The sequence below is a fragment of the Phacochoerus africanus genome, chromosome 9 (assembly GCF_016906955.1).
Source record: "Phacochoerus africanus isolate WHEZ1 chromosome 9, ROS_Pafr_v1, whole genome shotgun sequence".
Taxonomy (NCBI): domain Eukaryota; kingdom Metazoa; phylum Chordata; class Mammalia; order Artiodactyla; family Suidae; genus Phacochoerus; species Phacochoerus africanus.
The window spans coordinates 126,226,774-126,243,648 of record NC_062552.1 but is presented as its reverse complement, the minus strand read 5'-3'; the positions used below and the strand labels follow the sequence as shown (position 1 = coordinate 126,243,648).

The following is a 16,875-nucleotide window of genomic DNA, read 5'->3' as shown; positions in this document are numbered from 1 at the left end:
GCCCGCGCTGGCCGCGCCCTGGTTGGCTGCGGGCCGCGGGGCTGGGCCGCCGGGTCGGGGCTGGGGTCGGGGCTCGGGCGCCGGCCGGGCTTGCGCAGCGCTCGGCTCCGCGCTGCTCCTGGTGGCCTGCGGGCGACGGGCGGCGAGGGCGCGGCCGCGGGCGGGGCCGAGGGGCGCGCGGCGGTGGGCGAGGCGAGGGCGGGCCGCGTCGCGCGGGGAGGGCGGCGGCGCCGAGGGGAGGAGACCGGCCCATGGACCCGCGGGGCCCGGCGCCCCAGACGCTGCGCCGCCGGGACCGAGCCCAAGATGTCGGCCTAGGCCGGGGCGCGACGACGCGGACGGGGCGGCGACGAGGCGCCGCGGCTGCCGGGGCTCGCGGCCGCCGGGCCCCCGAGGGCTCGCCCTGAGGGACTGGCCGAGCGGGCGGCGAGAGGCCGGCGCGTGGGGAGCGAGCCGCGCGGCACCATGTCGGCCAAGGTGCGGCTCAAGAAGCTGGAGCAGCTGCTCCTGGACGGGCCCTGGCGCAACGAGAGCGCCCTGAGCGTGGAGACGCTGCTCGACGTGCTCGTCTGCCTGTACACCGAGTGCAGCCACTCGGCCTTGCGCCGCGACAAGTATGTGGCCGAGTTCCTCGAGTGGGGTAAGTGCGCGCGGGGCCCCCGCCTGACCCTCGGCCCCTGCGACCCCCTCCTGGCTCCCTCCTCCCCGCCCTGCCTCCTCCCGGGCCTCGGGCTTCCGCTCATCCCGCCTCGTCACTGCTCCCAGCCCCGCCGCCCCGGCCCTCTCCGCCCGCCCGTTGCGCGCTCGCCCCTTCGCCGCTCCTGGTCCCGCCCTGCCCTCCTCCTTGGCCTTCGCACCTCGGCGTTCGGCCGTCCCGCCCCCTCATCCTGCCCCTCGGAGCCACATCCTCCGTTCCCACCCCCACCCCACCCCCGCCGGGCCAGCGCCCCGGCCGCTTCCTAGATCCACCCTCCGAGTCTGGATATCGTTTCCTGCAGCTCTCCCAGGGACATCCGCCCCCGCCCCCGCACCTCGCCTTTGGGGTCCGGAGTCAGCGTCGAGGTCCCCCCCCCCCCCCCGCCCCCGCTGGCTTGTAGCGGCAGCGGCGTGGGCTTTTCGCGTCTGCTTCCCCCACCCCCCCCCGCATCTCCGGGGCGCCTCTCCTAGGTGACACCCTGTCTGCATCCCCTTGGTGTCCAGGGCTTCAACCCCCCTTTTACTGTACTACTTCCAAGGGTATTTTAGGGTTCAGAGCTTTATCTTGAATACGCCACGTGAGAGCAAATCGAGTTTTGTCATTGTAATCGTACCAGACCCGTGTAATATGGGGGGGGGGGGAGGCTGGAATTGTTAGTATGTGGAAGTCACTTAAAAACTTAACTCATCCAGTTTTTGCATGCTTTCTCTAGTTGGAGCAGGATTGTAGAAATGCTGCAGTCATTGGTCCACTAAACTATTACACTTTACCAGGACGATAATTTGATAAAGCTGTTTAATGGTGATCCTGAGAATCTGAAGAACAGCTGCAGGTGTAAAGCAAGCTCCTCTTAACTCTCTAACTCAGGCGACCTGCAGGACCCTCAGACTCACCTGAAACTACTGATTAGGAAGACGAAGTGCTTATGTTCAGGGTTCAGGCCAAATCCATGGAAATCTTATCCTTTGCATCATTTGCGTCATTGGACTAGGACTGTTCAGTTTGAACCAGTAATTTCTAATCTCAAGGGCTGATAAAGCTGATATTTACCTGAAGAAACCAATGGCTGTATTCCATACTGAGGCCATCTACTCTGCCAAAGTGGTGATTGGAATTACTTAAGATGTGATATTCTTTGGAGAGCTTCTTTTTTTAGCCCATTAGTGACATAGTGGCATGATGTCTTGTGAGGGCAGTTGAAGGAGGCCCAGAGGCCCAGGGCAGTCTGTTCTGCTTTATCTGGGTGGAGTTCTCCGTTCTAGGTTACATGCGGTATCAATAAAGTACGGATGCTACTCACTTTCTGGGGTCGGCGACGGGGTTTCCAGCGGAATGATCAGCGATTGCTGAAGATGGAGCCTTGGGTGCCTGTTGCGTCGGAGCCTGCTGAATGTTGAATTGGCCATTCCTTGCTGAGCATTTGACCTTTTATCTTATTATTCAAGGGATTTATCACATCTGTCGTTGTATAATGATTATCACAATCCAATTTCACATCTGGTCTTGAAATTGAGACATTTTCACAGCCAGGTTCAGCTCAGTGCTTGGTGTGTGTGTAAAGGTGTGACTGTGAGGAGGCTGCAGAGGGGCGGTTGTGTTAGCAGGTAAGGTGGGGTCCAGCGGCCTGTGGCCTGGGTTCTGTGCGGTGCTCATTGGGTGGGTGTCCTAAGAGCTGGGCCCCCTGGGGGCCTGTGCGACACCCTCACCACCAGACGGTACCAGGGATGGTGGGCTTCCCTGGAGGAAGCGCTTCTCAGCACGGGCGGAGGTGGTCGCTTAGAGATTTGGCTTTTCCAAGTCCAAACAGAAGCCACGTGCTATAATAGAAAAATATTTGGGGAGTTTCCGTTGTGGCTTAGCAGTTAATGAATCTGACTAGCATCCATGAGGATGCAGGTTCGATCACTGGCCTCACTAAGTGGGTTAAGGATCTGGTGTTGCCATGAGCTGTGGTATAGGTCACAGACTGCTTGAATCTGGCGTGGCTGTGGTGTAGGTCAGAGGCTGCAGCTCTGATTCGACTCAGCCTGGGACCTTCCATATGCCACGGGTACAGCCCCTAAAAAAGACCAAAAAACCCCCAAAAGATTCCTACTGCAGAGGTGTGAGTTGCATCCCTGGCCTGCTGCAGTAAGTTAAAGGATCTGGAGTTGGTGTAGCTGTGGCATAGTCCTAGCTGCGGCTCGGATCTGGCCTTGCTGTGGCTGTGGTGTAGGCTGGCGGCTGTAGCTCCAATTCGACCCCTAGTCTGGGACCCTCCGTATGCCATGGGTGCAGCCCTAAAAAGCAAGAAAAAAAAAGAAATGTCTTGAAAATTGTATTCTGGCTTTTTGGAAATTACAACTACAAAAAAATTATGTTATCCTAGGAATTCAGTCTGTACAGAGGCGTAAACCTAAAATTACGCAGGAGGAGAATGGACTCTAGTTTAAGGTGGCATTTTCATGGAATAGTAATGTACTTTATTTTTATTTACTTTTTTCACTTTTAAGAAGGTTTTATTATTTTTTTTAAAGTTTTATCGTAAGGCGTTGCAGAAGCGGTGTTTAATCTCGTGTACCTTAACCTCTGTGCCGTCGTAACTCCCCGTGGGTGTTACCAGTTAGGTGGTGTGTGGTCATCATTTAGTGTTTCTCGGAATGCCCAGTTACTGTGCTTGGACCGCGGAGAACGGCCTTGCAGATGGACTTGTTTGTGGAGCATCGTTTGGCTCCCTGACTTTGGAATTGCCTCTGCTCAGAGCATAGACAGGCTGGGAACCTGTGGGCCCTTGAGTTTCAGGATTTGCACTCTGCATGGCGCCCGAGGCTCCGATGCCTTGAACCGTGTCGGGCATGCAGAGGGCTGCCCCTCGCTCGGTGTCTGCTGACAGGTGTGTGGAATCCTGAAACGTAATGAAGAAAAATAGCCGATTCAGCCTAGAGTTTGAGACTTAGTGGGGAATCGGTAAGGAACTTTGGAAAGTATAAGTAATAAAATTTAAGCTTTGAAAGAGGATTTTCTTACCTCCTCCGTCGCTGCCTGGGTCGAGACCCATCCTGGCCGTCCCTGTAGGTTTTGCCTCTGATGTTCCCTTGATTATGTTTATAGTTTGATTAGTTTCCTCTATGAAATCCTGGATCTTAATTAAGAGTTGGAAATATCCTGCTTTGCATGTGTATTTCTTCAAGCTATTTTTTAATGCAAGTTTGACAGCATTTGAAGCAGAGTCTTATGAAACACTTTGAAATTTGTAGAAGCAAACAGCAACAGAAATGGACGCTAAGTGAGGCGCCGTTGTCTGTCGTCTTTGTCATATAAAAATGCTTTTACATGTGTGAAATATCTCATGACTAAAAATAACCGCGGGTGTTATATGGGGGCAGAGCCGATGTTTGAAGTCCCAGCCCATTGGCATTGGCTGGACCACGGTGGCCGCCTGCTCTGGCCCCCGCGTGGCCTCCCCACCAGGCGGGACGCCTGCGGCTCGCTGCTGGAGGCAGACCTGAGCGTGGGTTCCCTGATGCCCAGGCCCGGGCATCGTCTCTGTCTCTCACTGGGCCTCCGTACTTCCTCTGCGAGGGGCAGGATTAGCCCTTGTCGCTCTTCGCGTGGAGGTGCCCAGCCCCGGTGGACGTGGGGTGACGGGACCAGGTGTAGTACCTTCAGGCTGAACCGACGGATGGTGTAGAATTCCCAAGGTACATTTTAATCTTAATGGTTTCTCCAGATAGAATTTGCATAACGTGGGAACACTTCTTTAGAGTAACAGATTTAAGAAACAGATCTTTTGAATAAGAACATCTAACTTGTAGGGGAATATTGGGATCGTGTAACAAAACTTGGGTTACCATAATTTAGACTTGTCAGGAGCTATTTGAAATGCTGAGGGTGTCGTCTTCAAGGCATGCCTTGGAACAGTGAGACTTTAAACATGAACCAGCCAACCTTACCTTTTCTCTCTCAAAACCTTCTCCACTGACAGCTGGGCCTGGACGTGAACAGCAGTGGGTGTTAAATCTAGACTTGCAGGAAGTGAGGCTGGACTTGAAGGGAGGCCGTCTCGCTTCGGGACGCCGCTGCGTGAGCTCCCGAGAAGCCTTGAGATGGGCGACCACTTGGTTTTCAAGGAAAATTCTCAACCGCACTTAAGACGCAGCCCTGAGCGCGGCCGGCGGGGTGGAGGAAGCGCCCTGGCCTCGGCGGGGCCTCTGGCTGCAGCGCCGCGTCCCAGGCTGGGTCCCCACGGAGCAGGCAGGACTGCTCATCCCAGACTAGATTAAGTGCAGCAAAACTGGGCAATGCTGTTCTTGTAAGGAGGCAAAACGTATTTTTTGAGACCAATACGGTAAAAAGATCACCCTGGAAGAGACCAGATAGAGATTTTTACTTTTTCTTAACTCAAAAGGTGATGAAAAATAAAAGAAAATTTTGGAAGAATTAACCCCCCCAATCCCATCACCATAAGTAACCCCTGTAACCTGACACCTCTTAGTTTGGTTCCCAGCGTGTTCCAGAACGCGGGTAGTTTAGGGTTATCTAAGATTTGTGAGAGACGCTCACACAGGTGCCACCTGACTAATGAAAATGTAGGCGGAACAAACACTTTCCTTATTTTATTTGTTTTTTTGTCTTTTTAGGGCTACACTCACAGCATGTAGAGGTTCCCAGGCTAGGGGTCCAGTTGGAGCTACAGCTGCCGGCCTACACCACAGCCACAGCAACGCAGGATCTGAGCCGCATCTTCAACCTACACCACAGCCCATGGCAACACCGAACCCTTAATCCACTGAGCAAGGCCAGGGATCGAGCCCGCATCCTCGTGGATGCTAGTCGGGTTCATTAACCACTGAGCCATGATGGGAACTCCCCTTAGATTTAAAATCATGTGTTTTGACAGGAAAAATTGTGTATGGTAATTTTTGACAGTTTTATTTAATTTAAAATCTACCAGAGAAACTTCATTTCCTTAAAAAAAAAGCAAAAACCAAAGTAGATACCACTTGTGAGATGAAGGTCAACTTTGCAGTATGATATTAAATAACCTGTGTTGCGTATTAGGTTTTCAGTCAGTTTTATTGACTGGTAATTGGCAACAAAATTGTTTTCAGAATTTTGAAAAACTTTTCAAAAAGGATCAATTATATAATAGGAAACTTTGGGTTTTGTTATCTTTAGGACAGAGTTAGAAACTTGAGTTGTATCCCCGTTGCCGTTCTCGTACGGGAGCTCCTTTGGAGCCGGGCAACTTCCTCTCCTCGGGGGACTCCGGTCATAAGGCCGGATGACAGTGACTCTCAAATCAGCCCTGGGTTTGAGCACTCTGAGGAATTTGAGAGATCACACGATCCGCCTCCACGCCCCCTTTGGGTAAACCAGGCTCTGGGCGTCTGCCCTCGGCATTTCTGAGCAAGCAGCCCCCTAACCTGGGCTTCTGTCCTTCGAGGCTGTGATCGGCCTTGGTCCTCGGGGCAGGCCCTGGCTTTGAGATATCTCAGCTTTCTTTTAACCTTTTTTCCCCACATTCCTGTTATCACTGGCCTAGCAGCCCTCAGACCTAAATGAAAGCCTTTCTCACTTGAAGATTTAAAAGCATCTACCAGATCAGTCTTTTTTTTTTGGTTTTTTTAGGGCCGCACCCTCAGCATATGAAGGTTGCCAGGTTAGGGGTCGAGTCAGCTGCTGCCGTACACCACAGCCACAGCAATGTGGGATCCAAGCCGTGTCTTCAACCTACACCACAGCTCGCTGCAACGCCAGGTCTTTAACCCACTGAGTGAGGCCAGGGATTGAACCTTCTTCCTTATAGATATTAGTCAGGTGCGTTTTCGCAGAGCCACGATGGGAACTCCTGCCAAATCAGTCTTAAACACTGCTTTTCACTTCATCACTCTCGCTTTCAAAACTTCTACAGTGACTTTGTATTCTGTGGCTTAAAAAAAAAAAAAAAAAATCAGATCTGGAGTTCCCCTTGTGGCTCAGTGGTAATGAACCCGACCAGTATCTATGAGGATGTGGGTTTGATCCCTGACCCTGCTCACTGGGTTAAGGTTCTAGCATTGCTGTGAGCTGTTATGTAGGTCACACATGCGGCTCAGATCCCACGTTGCTGTGGCGTAGGCTGGCAGCTGCAACTCTGATTCAACCCCTAGCCTGGGAACTTCCATATGCTGTGGGTGCATATTAAAAAAAAAAATCCAGTCTGAAATCCATGGTCAAGTGTTAGAATTTAAAATTGACCTACGGAATTCCCGTCATGGCGCAGTCCGAATCCGACTAGGAACCATGAGGTTGTGGGTTCAATCCCTGGCCCTGCTCAGTGGGTTAAGGATATGGTGTTGCCACGAGCTGTGGTGTAGGTCGCAGACTCAGCTCGAATCTGGCATTGCCTTAGGCCAGCAGCTGTAGCTCCAATTAGACCCCTAGCCTGGGAACTTACATATGCTGCAAGTGCGGCCCTAAAAAGCCAAAAAAAAAAAGAAAAAGAAAAACTAAAAATTGACCTAAAAAGATGCAGCTAATCCAAATCAAAACTACCATGAGATACCACCTCACACCAGTCAGAATGGCCATCATTAATAAGTCCACAAGTAACAAATGCTGGAGGGGGTGTGGAGAAAAGGGATCCCTCTTGCACTGTTGGTGGGAATGTAAGCTGGTACAACCACTATGGAGATACCTTAGAAATCTACACATAGAACTACCATATGACCCCTCAATCCCACTCTTGGGCGTATATCCAGACAAAACTCTACCTAGAAAGACACATGCACCCACACGTGTTCATTGCAGCACTATTCATAGTAGCCAAGACATGGAAACAACCCAAATGTCCATCAACAGACGATTGGATTAGGAAGATGTGATATATGTACACAATGGAATACTACTCAGCCATAAAAAAGAACAAAATAATGCCGTTTGCAGCAACATGGTTGGAACTAGAGACTCATACGAAGTGAAGTAAGTCAGAGAGAGAAAGACAAATACCATATGATATCACTTCTATCTGGAATCTCATATACGGCACAAATGAACCTTTCCACAGAAAAGAAAATCATGGACTTGGAGAATAGACTTGTGGTTGCCAAGGCAGAGAGGGAGGGAGTGTGGTGGTTTGGGAGCTCGGGGTTAATAGATGCAAACTATTGCCTTTGGAATGGATTAGCAATGAGATCCTGCTGTGTAGCACTGGGAGCCATGTCTAGTCACTCACGAGGGAGCATGAGAACGTGCAAAAATAGGATGTGTACATGTATGTGTAACTGGGTCACCATGCTGCACAGTAGGAAACAAATGCATTGGGAAATAACTATTAATAATAAAAGATATAGCCAATCCTAGTTTTAGAGATTGAGATTAATGGCGCTTCTGACCTTACCCTGTGGGGCGATTTTCTTTAAATATAATTTTATTAAAGCGCGTTTATTTAGTTTTCAAGTCAAGTGGCACCTCTGTGGAGTTCGGGTGCAAAATAGCAATCCCTCTACCGGCCTCTGTGCACGCTAGGTTCTCATTTCTCGTGAGCAGTCACTTTGAGCCCTCCTGCCTTTCCTTGTGATCAGCTGTCTTGGGATCGCATTCAGCTGCCCAGAACACAGAAGCAGGTACCAGTGACCTGAACGGACTCAAGGTGGACGGCGCTCTCGGGCCCAGGCTGGTGGCAGCCTCATTCCAAGAAGTCCTCGGGGACCTGCGCCCTGTTCCTGCTCAGGCCACCACGTCTGGGCTGATGGCGGCCACCCTGCCTGCGTCGCACACGCGGGGGGTGTTAAGCTCCTGGGGGTGAGGAGGGGGCTCGGGCAGCGGCGGTTCTTTGTCCAGCGGGCCCGCCCGGGGTCCGCGCTTCTCTGTGGCTTCTGCTGCCGGTGGCGACGTCGCGTTCTCCGCCTTATCAGTTAACGTCCTCCTGTGGAAGAGAAAGCTATGGAACCTTCTGTCTCTTCTCCCGACACTGCCCGGAACACGTACCCCTTTCTTTTCTGTTTTTCCAAATCTGGCTGTGGAGTAATTTTTGTTTAAATCGATATTCAGCGTTTGTTGTTAGTATCGGGGAAATATCTTCACAGCTAAGCCGCTCAGGAGACGGTTCGTTTCTTGTGTTTTTACTGCAGCAGTGTTTATTGGAATGAGTTAGCTTGGGCCCCAAGGTGCAGGTACGAATGTAGTCCAGGTTTTTGTTTGTTTTTAGGGAACCCCTTCCTTTTTTTTTTTTTTTTTGTCTTTTTAGGGCCACACCCGCAGCATATGGAGGTTCCCAGGCTGGGGGTTGAATCGGAGCTGCAGCTGCCGGCCTGCACCCCAGCCGCAGCACCTCGGGATCTGAGCTGCGGCACAGCTCAGGGCAGTGCTAGATCCTGACCCTCTGAGCGAGGCCAGGGATTGAACCTGGGATCCTCCTCATGGATCCTCGGCGGACTCGTTTTCGTGGAGCCACAGCGGGCGCTCGCAGTCCGGGGTTTAAAGCAACTCCCCGGTACAGTCAGCCGCCTGGAGACTCTGCCACTGTCCTCCCCTCGAGGGCTTCCGTTCTCCTGCTCCGCTCGAGGCAGTTGTCTTCCTCTTGCCACTTGGAAGTCGTCCTGGGAGTCCCTTCACTCCGCGGGAATTCTTCTCGCGCCTCTTCTCTGTTGAACAGGAGCTCCCGGTTCCCGCGTCTTGTACCCTGGGGCTCCCTGAGGAGGAGTTCACCAGGGAGAAGCCGTTCGGAGACCTGGTCTGGCTGAAAATGCCTTCCTTCCCCCGCCCTTGAAGTTCTCGGTTAGAAGCTGGTCCTCCTCAGGGTGGGAAGGCTCCTTCCACTGCTGTCCGCCTGCTGCTGTCCACACGGGACGGCGAGACCGTGTCTTCTCCCTGCAAGCTTTCGGGGCCTCCTCTTCATCCCTGATGCTCCTTGGTGGCCCTTTCTGGTGGGGACGCTTGGGTCCTCCAGCTCCAGAACTTTGCTGTGTTATTTCTTGGGGATCGCTGATTTCTCCGTTCTAGCCTTTTTGATCTCCTGTTATTTTATGCTGGACCTTCCGAAGTACTCAGCCAATTTCCTTTCTGCTACTTTTTTCCATTCTTGGCTCTCTTGTTCTTAGTTTTCTAGCAGAGATCCTCAACTTTATCGTCTAGTCCTTACATTGAGTTTTTATTTCTGCTTTCATAATTTTCATTTCTAAGTGTTTCGTTCTTGGTATTACTTTTTATAACATCTTGTTCTTTGTCTCATGAAGCCAGTCATTTCAAGAAGCCTTTCTATTTATTTATTTATTCGCTTTTTTAGGGCCACACTCACGGCATGTGGAAGTTCCCAGGTCACATCTCCAGCCACAGCCTCGGCGACCTGGGCTCCCCGACCCGCTGTTTGAGGGCAGGGGTTGGACCGCATCCTCACAGACGCGAGTCGGATTCGTTTCCGCGGCACCGTTGTTTGTTGACTTCTGTGCACACATTTCGTTACGTAGATGTTTTCTGTTGTTTCCTGTGTTATCTTCTCTTTTATCCTGTTTCCTGCTTTGCTCTTTGTCGCTGGCGTTGGAGGCGCATCTTCGGGTGTCTGGGGGTTATTGGCTGTCTTCCATGGTTACGGGTGGACTGATTGCAGACTCTTCTCTTTAGGGAGTAGCATGAGGACCTTGCCAATTACAGGGGCACCACCAGAGTTGCTAGAGTAGTTCGCTTTCTGGGCCTGTCATTTTCCTCAGAGTGGCGTTTCTGGTCTCCTGCCTGGATGGCGAGGAGCTGCCAGCTTTCTGGGGAGGTGGGTGAGGTGGGGGTGGGAGGAGATCTGGGTTATGCTTCTGCTGACTTAAGGCCAGTGCTCTGTTCTCTCCGTTACCGCTCAGCCTTTGAGGCACGGGTGCTGCCGATGCTTCCCGAGCCCCTTAGCTCACCGACAGTTGGCCTTCGGTTCTCCAGCTTTGCTAGATGGGGTGCCCGCTGTGCAGAAGTGGGTTGACTTTCCTGGTCTACCATCCTCTCCTGTCGTTCATTCAGCAAGAATTCTTTAAGAACTCGAGAAGTGCCAGGCATTGCCCTGGTAAACCAAACGAAATTCCTGTTCTCTGGCGCTCATGTTACCCTGTGTCCCGTTGTAATTGACGCTGTCCTTGCAGTGGGGCTTCCAGATGCGCAGGAGTGGGGGCTTTGTTCCGCATACTGTCACCTGAAAGGTGCCCCAGTTCCGTCTCTAGATGGAGTCAGAGTGCAGAGTTAACCATTTTCTTTTCTGGATGGACTATGTTTCTCTGGTATCTACTTATTTATTAGAAAGCTTCCCCCCCGCGTAGAAGGAAGAGACGGAAATACGGGAGGGCATGTTGTTTTTTCTAGTAGTTGCACAACACGGGTCGAGGGGGAACGGAGAAAGGGTGACAGGTGGGAGGGGGGGCGTAGATGATGAGTGAGTTGAAAGCAGGGCCGCGGGCGCCCTGGGCGGCCTGGGTGCGGCGGGTGCAGCAGGACGGCGCCCCCCTGTGGCGCTGGGCAAGGCGGCCGTGTTCCCAGCTGGGTGTTTGAGGCTCGGGGGCCCTCATACGTACAAACTTTATCTTTCTTGACATAGAGCTGGTTCTGTTTAACTCCAGAGTTTTTGGTATGTAGGAAAAAGTCGCCGATTTAAAGAGCAGAATAAGAATGTTCTTGGGGGGTTCTCCTGTGGCGCAGTGGGTTAAGGATTTGATGTTGTCACTGCTGGCTGGGTGGGGTTCGATCACTGGCCCGGGAACTTCTGCATGCAGTAGGCTTGGCCAATAAATTAAGAAAAGCTGCAGTTTTTAAAAAAGAGTAAAGAAAAAAGTGTTCTTGCCAGTCATAATTTTCTAAAAACAAGTAACAGAAGTGAAATCCAAAGGTAGCTAGACCTGCCTTAGCGTGATACCCAAACTGCCTTTGAAGGCTGCTGCCCATTTGTGTGAAAGAACTGAATTGAAATCCTTGAGTTTTGCTGATTTTCTAGAAGGAATTTAAATCAGGGGGCTAAATTTATTTTTTAAACATACGTATTTTTTCTTTCTTATTATGGCTGCACCCGTGGCACATGGAAGTTCCCGGGCCAGGGGTCAGATGAGAACTGCACCTGCCAGCCTACGGCACAGCCACAGCCACATGGGATGTGAGCCACGCCATCCTACATACCTACCACCTGAACTGCAGCTTGTGGCAACACCACGTCCTTAACCCACTGAGCAAGGCCAGGGATCGAACCCACATCCTCCCAGACACAGGGTCAGGTTTTAACCCTCTGAGTCACAGCAGGAACTCCTAACCATGTTACTTTATTTATTTATTTATTTACTTTTTGTCTTTTTGCCATTTCTTGGGCCGCTCCCGCGACATACGGAGGTTCCCAGGCTAGGGGTCTAATCGGAGCTGTAGCCGCCGGCCTACGCCAGAGCCTCAGCAACGTGGGATCCGAGCCGCGTCTGCAACCTACACCACAGCTCACGGCAACGCCGGATCGTTAACCCACTGAGCAAGGGCAGGGACCGAACCCGCCACCTCATGGTTCCTCGTCGGATTCGTGAACCACTGCGCCACGACGGGAACTCCCTAACCATGTTATTTTAAACTTGAAGTAGCGTTCGTGTTGATTCTTTATGATTGGCAACGATGTCGATTTCACAATTAATGGGTTCGCAGCAATCGGTTTGCAGCAATCACTAACAGTAGTTTTGCAGCTTGGTCACAAATGGGTTTGTTTCTTTTTTAACCTTAATTTTTTGTTTTCCTTTTCATTTTTGGCCGCCTCATGGCATGTGGAGTTCCTGGGCCAGGGATCAGATCGGAGCTGCAGTTGTGACCTAAGCTGCAGCTGCTCTGGCAACGCTGGATCCTTAACACACAGTGCCTGGCTGGGGATCTAACCTTTGTCCCTGGGCTCTCAAGATGCTACCAGTCCCATTTCATCACAGCAGAAACTCCTAACTCTAAGCATTTGAACTTAGATGGTTGAAAAAAGTCTTTAAGTATATTAACACATCCCCTTTCTGATGTACCTTTGAAGTAATAAATCTGTCGATGAAGCAGTGATTTCAAATACATAGGATGTGGAGTTCCCGTCGTGGCGCAGTGGTTAACAAATCCGACTAGGAACCTTGAGGTTGTGGGTTCGATCCCTGGCCTTGCTCAGTGGGTTAAGGATCCGGTGTTGCCGTGAGCTGTGGTGTAGGTTGCAGACGCAGCTCGGATCCCGAGTTGCTATTGCTGTGACGTGAGCTGGCGGCTACAGCTCCGATTTGACCCCTAGCCTGAGAACCTCCATATGCCACCGGAGTGGCCCTAGAAATGACAAAAAGACAACCCCCCCCCCCAAAAAAAACCCAAACAAACCAGGTAGGATGTATTGTCTAACTTGCAGTTATTTGGGAAGTTATTGGAAATGCCATATTTCCAATTTCACCAGTTAATTAAGGTGTTAAGATAGCTTTTTTTTTTTTTTTTTCCCTTTTTTGACTACCCCACGGCATATGGAGTTTCTGGGCCAGGGATTAGATCTGAGCCACAGTTACGACCTGTGCTGCAGAGATCCTTAACCCACTGTGCTGGGCTGGGGATCGAACCTGCATCCCAGGATTTCTGAGGCACCGCCAGTCCCATTGTGCCACAGCAGGAACTCCAAGGATAACATTGTTTTTAGACTGTATTTGGACAAAACATTTGTCAAAAACATCAGGCATTACTTATGGTTTATGTGATCAAAGTGATAACCCCGGATATATTTTCTTGTACAAACATTTACTTCTTTTTTTTTTTTTAGGGCCGCACCTGCGGCATATGTGAGTTCCCTGGCTAGGAGTTGAATCGGAGCTGCAGCTGCCGGCCTGCACCACAGCCACAGCAACGTGGGATCTGAGCTGTTTTTTTGACCTACACCACAGCTCACGGCAACACTGGATCCTCAACACACTGAGCGAGGCCAGCGATCGAACCTGCAACCTCCTGGATGCCACTCGGGTTTATTAACCGCTGAGCCTCAACCAGAATTCCGAGGGTTCCCTTTTTCCTACACCCTCTCCAGCATTTATTGTTTGTAGACTTTTTGATGAAGGGCCATCCCACGTGCCGGGACTCAGACCCAGGCTAAACCCAGGTTGGGACTTAAGTCCATTTAATTTAGAGTCACTCAACCTGTGTCTGGACTTAGGCAGCTTCGGGTTCTTCATGTCTCCGTGCAGAAGGAGTTCAGCAAGAGACAAAGTGACAGGCAAGAAATAGGTTTATTAAGGCAGGACACTTGCACCTCTCACAAGTGGGCAGGCACAGAAGCGCCGCCCCGAGGGCTACAGTTTTATTGTACGAGGGGAGTGGGGATTGGAAAAGCCCACTTCTTCATTTCTGGGAGTGGCAGCTCCTCCTTAGTATCCGTAGGGTGTGAATTCAAATCAGCAGAATGGTGGTCCTCAAACTCCTGCCCTGGGTCTGAATCTGAACCCAGGCCTGATCCCATCCCCATCCAACGACCTGGGGCAGTTCTCAGGCCTCCACTGGTCAGGCAAGCCTGCCTTGTGCTGGTGGCTTTCTCCAGCAGTTATGAACTTGCAGGGTCTCCCAGTGCCCCCCGAAGTTTCCCTCTTTAACCGCGGTCCTTTAACGCGACTTCTGCAACTACCTGGGCCGACGCCATCCCTGTCAATGGTAGTTGTGATTGGCATTTCTCTACTAATGAGGGACGCTGGACATCTTTTCATGTGTTTCTTGGCCATCTGTATGTCGTCTTTGGAGAACTGTCTGTTTCGATGATCTACCCGCCCCCCCCCCCCTTTTTTTTTTGACTTTTTAGTGCTACACCAGGAGGCCTGTGGAGGTTCCCAGGCTAGGGGTCTCATTGGAGCTATAGCTGCTGGCCTACACCACAACCACAGCAGTGCAAGGTCTGAGCTGAGTCTGCGACCACAGCTCATGACAACGCCAGATCTTTCACCCACTGAGCAGGGCCAGGGATCGAACCCACAACCTCATGGTTCCTAGTTGGATTTGTTTCTGCTTCACCACAACAGGAACCTACCCATTTTTTGATGGGGTGGTTTGTTTTTTTGGTATTGAGCTGCAGGAGGTGTTTATATATTTTGGAGATTAATTGCTTGTCAGTTGGTTCATTTGCAAATATTTTCTCCCATTCTGTGGGTTTTTGTTTTGTTTAGGGTTTCCTTTGCTGTGCAAGAACTTTGAAGTTTAATTAGGCCCCATTTGTTTATTTTTGTTTTTATTGTCATTATTCCAGGAGGTGGATCTGAGAAGATACTGCTGTGGTTTATGTCAGAGAGTGTTCGGCCCATGTTTTTCTCTAAGAGTTTTATACTATCTGGTCTTATATTTATGTCGTTAATCCATTTTAAGTTTATTTTTGTGTGTGGTGTTAGGGAATGTTCTAATACCATTCTTTTCCATGTAGCTGTCCACTTATAGCCCAGCACCACTTATTGAAGGGTCTGTCTTTTCTTCATTGTATATTCTTGCCTCTTTTGTCATAGATTACTTGACCATAGGTTTGTGAGTTGGATGTTGGGCATTCTGTCCTATTCCAGTAATCCATATTTCTGTTTTTGTGCCGGTACCGTGTGGTTTTAATGACTGTAGCTTTGTAGTATAGTCTGAGGTCAGGGAGCCTGATTCTCCAGCTCCATTTTTCTTTCTCAGGATGGCTTTGGCTATTCTGGGTCTTTAGTACTTCCAAACAAACTTTAAAATATTTTGTTTTCCTTCTGAAAAATGTCCTTGGTAATTTGATAGGGATTGCACTGAATCTATAGATTGCCTTGGGTGGTATAGTCATTTTGATAATATTAACTCTTCCAATCCAAGAGGATGGTATGTCTTTCCATCTGTTTGTGCCATCTTTGACTTCTTTCATCGACGTCTTACAGTTTTCAGAGTACACATCTTTTGTCTTTTTTGGTAGGTTTATTTCTAGGTATTTTATTCTTTTTGATGTGATGGTAAATGGGGTTGTTTTCCTGATTTCTCTTTCTGATCTTTCACTGTTAGTATATAGAAATGCAGTCAATTTCTGTGTATTAATTTTGTATCCTGCGACTTTGCCAAATTCATGGATGAGCTCTAACAGTTTACTCGTAGCATCTCTAGGATTTTCTAGATGTAGTATCATGTCGTCTGTAAACAAAAACCAGCCATCAGCAGCATGAGAGGAACTTTAAACACATAGCTGATTAAATTGACTTTAGTCCAGAAAGGTTTCCTCGACCATTTATAGTTGCCAGATGATCACACTTCTTTTTCCTCCTTTTCTTGCCTTTTTTTTTTCTTTTTCTTTTTCGGGCTGCACTTGCAACGTGGAAATTCCCAGGCTAGGGGTTTAGCTGGAGCTGCAGCTGCTGGCCTTGGCCGTGGCAACGCGGGATGCGATCTGCATCTGTGACCTACACCACAGCTCGTGGCAATGCCAGATCTTTAACCCACTGAGTGAGATCAGGGCTCGGACCTGTGTCCTCATGGATACTAGTCGGGTTTGTTACCACTGAGCTACAGTGGGAACTCCCTACATCTCTTTTCCTACGGCCTATTTTTTTCCTACTACAGTAATCACTGTGGATTGTGTTGCAAGTTTAATGATGCTCAAAATATTACATTAATTATCTGAGAAAAACATTCTCCAGTAAAATGAACTTTAAATGTTTTTAAAATAATGTTCCATGTGGAGGAATTTAACTGTTGTTTTCCATTTTCCGAGTAGTGTTCTCCAGCATTGCATTTGAACGGGGGATTTAAGTAAACATTCAGCAAGTTGAAGTGTCCCTGACGGCCTTTTGAAAGTAGCATCCAGAGTACTTACGGCTGTACTGGTATTGACCAGGGCCCAGGCTGTAGATCTAGGACGGTGGACACTGAAACCATTAGCCATGTCAGCTTTGCAGAGTTCATACAAGATTTTTACCAGCTCGTAAAATTGTTTTATTACCCAGAAGGAATGCCAGCAATAAAATGAGTGAACTCACGGCCATCTGGACATGTAGCTGATTTTCATGCCCAGATACGCTTGCAATGAGGAAAGCTACGATGTGGTTGGGACCAGAGCGTGTGGCAGTTGGGAGTCAGTCTGTTTGGGTTTCAGTTGGTCTGAGTATTTGTGAAAGGAAACTCGTTTTCGGAAGTTTCTGGCTTGGTATCCCACGTCAAGCCTCCCTCCGTCCTCCGCTTAGATGCAGAGCAGTGAATGACCCTGTGTTTAAAAATGTCATCCTTCTTTTTTGGAGTGG

The 16,875-nt window shown here is 49.9% G+C and overlaps 1 protein-coding gene across 3 annotated transcripts in view; it reads left to right on the top strand.

The window, feature by feature from the left end:
- The first annotated feature begins 192 nt into the window (after window positions 1-192).
- The window catches only part of CDC42BPB (CDC42 binding protein kinase beta), a 102,362-nt gene continuing 85,679 nt past the window's right edge, over window positions 193-16,875 (top strand). The window contains exon 1 of one of the 3 annotated variants that reach the window (XR_007137172.1): window positions 193-640. Coding sequence is in view for 2 of the 3 variants with exons in the window: in XM_047797172.1 (XP_047653128.1) it covers window positions 466-640 (175 nt within the window). In the remaining variant the exon portion in view is untranslated. The remainder of the gene's footprint in view (window positions 641-16,875) is intronic. The other 2 variants (XM_047797172.1, XM_047797173.1) reach the window with 2 other exon arrangements.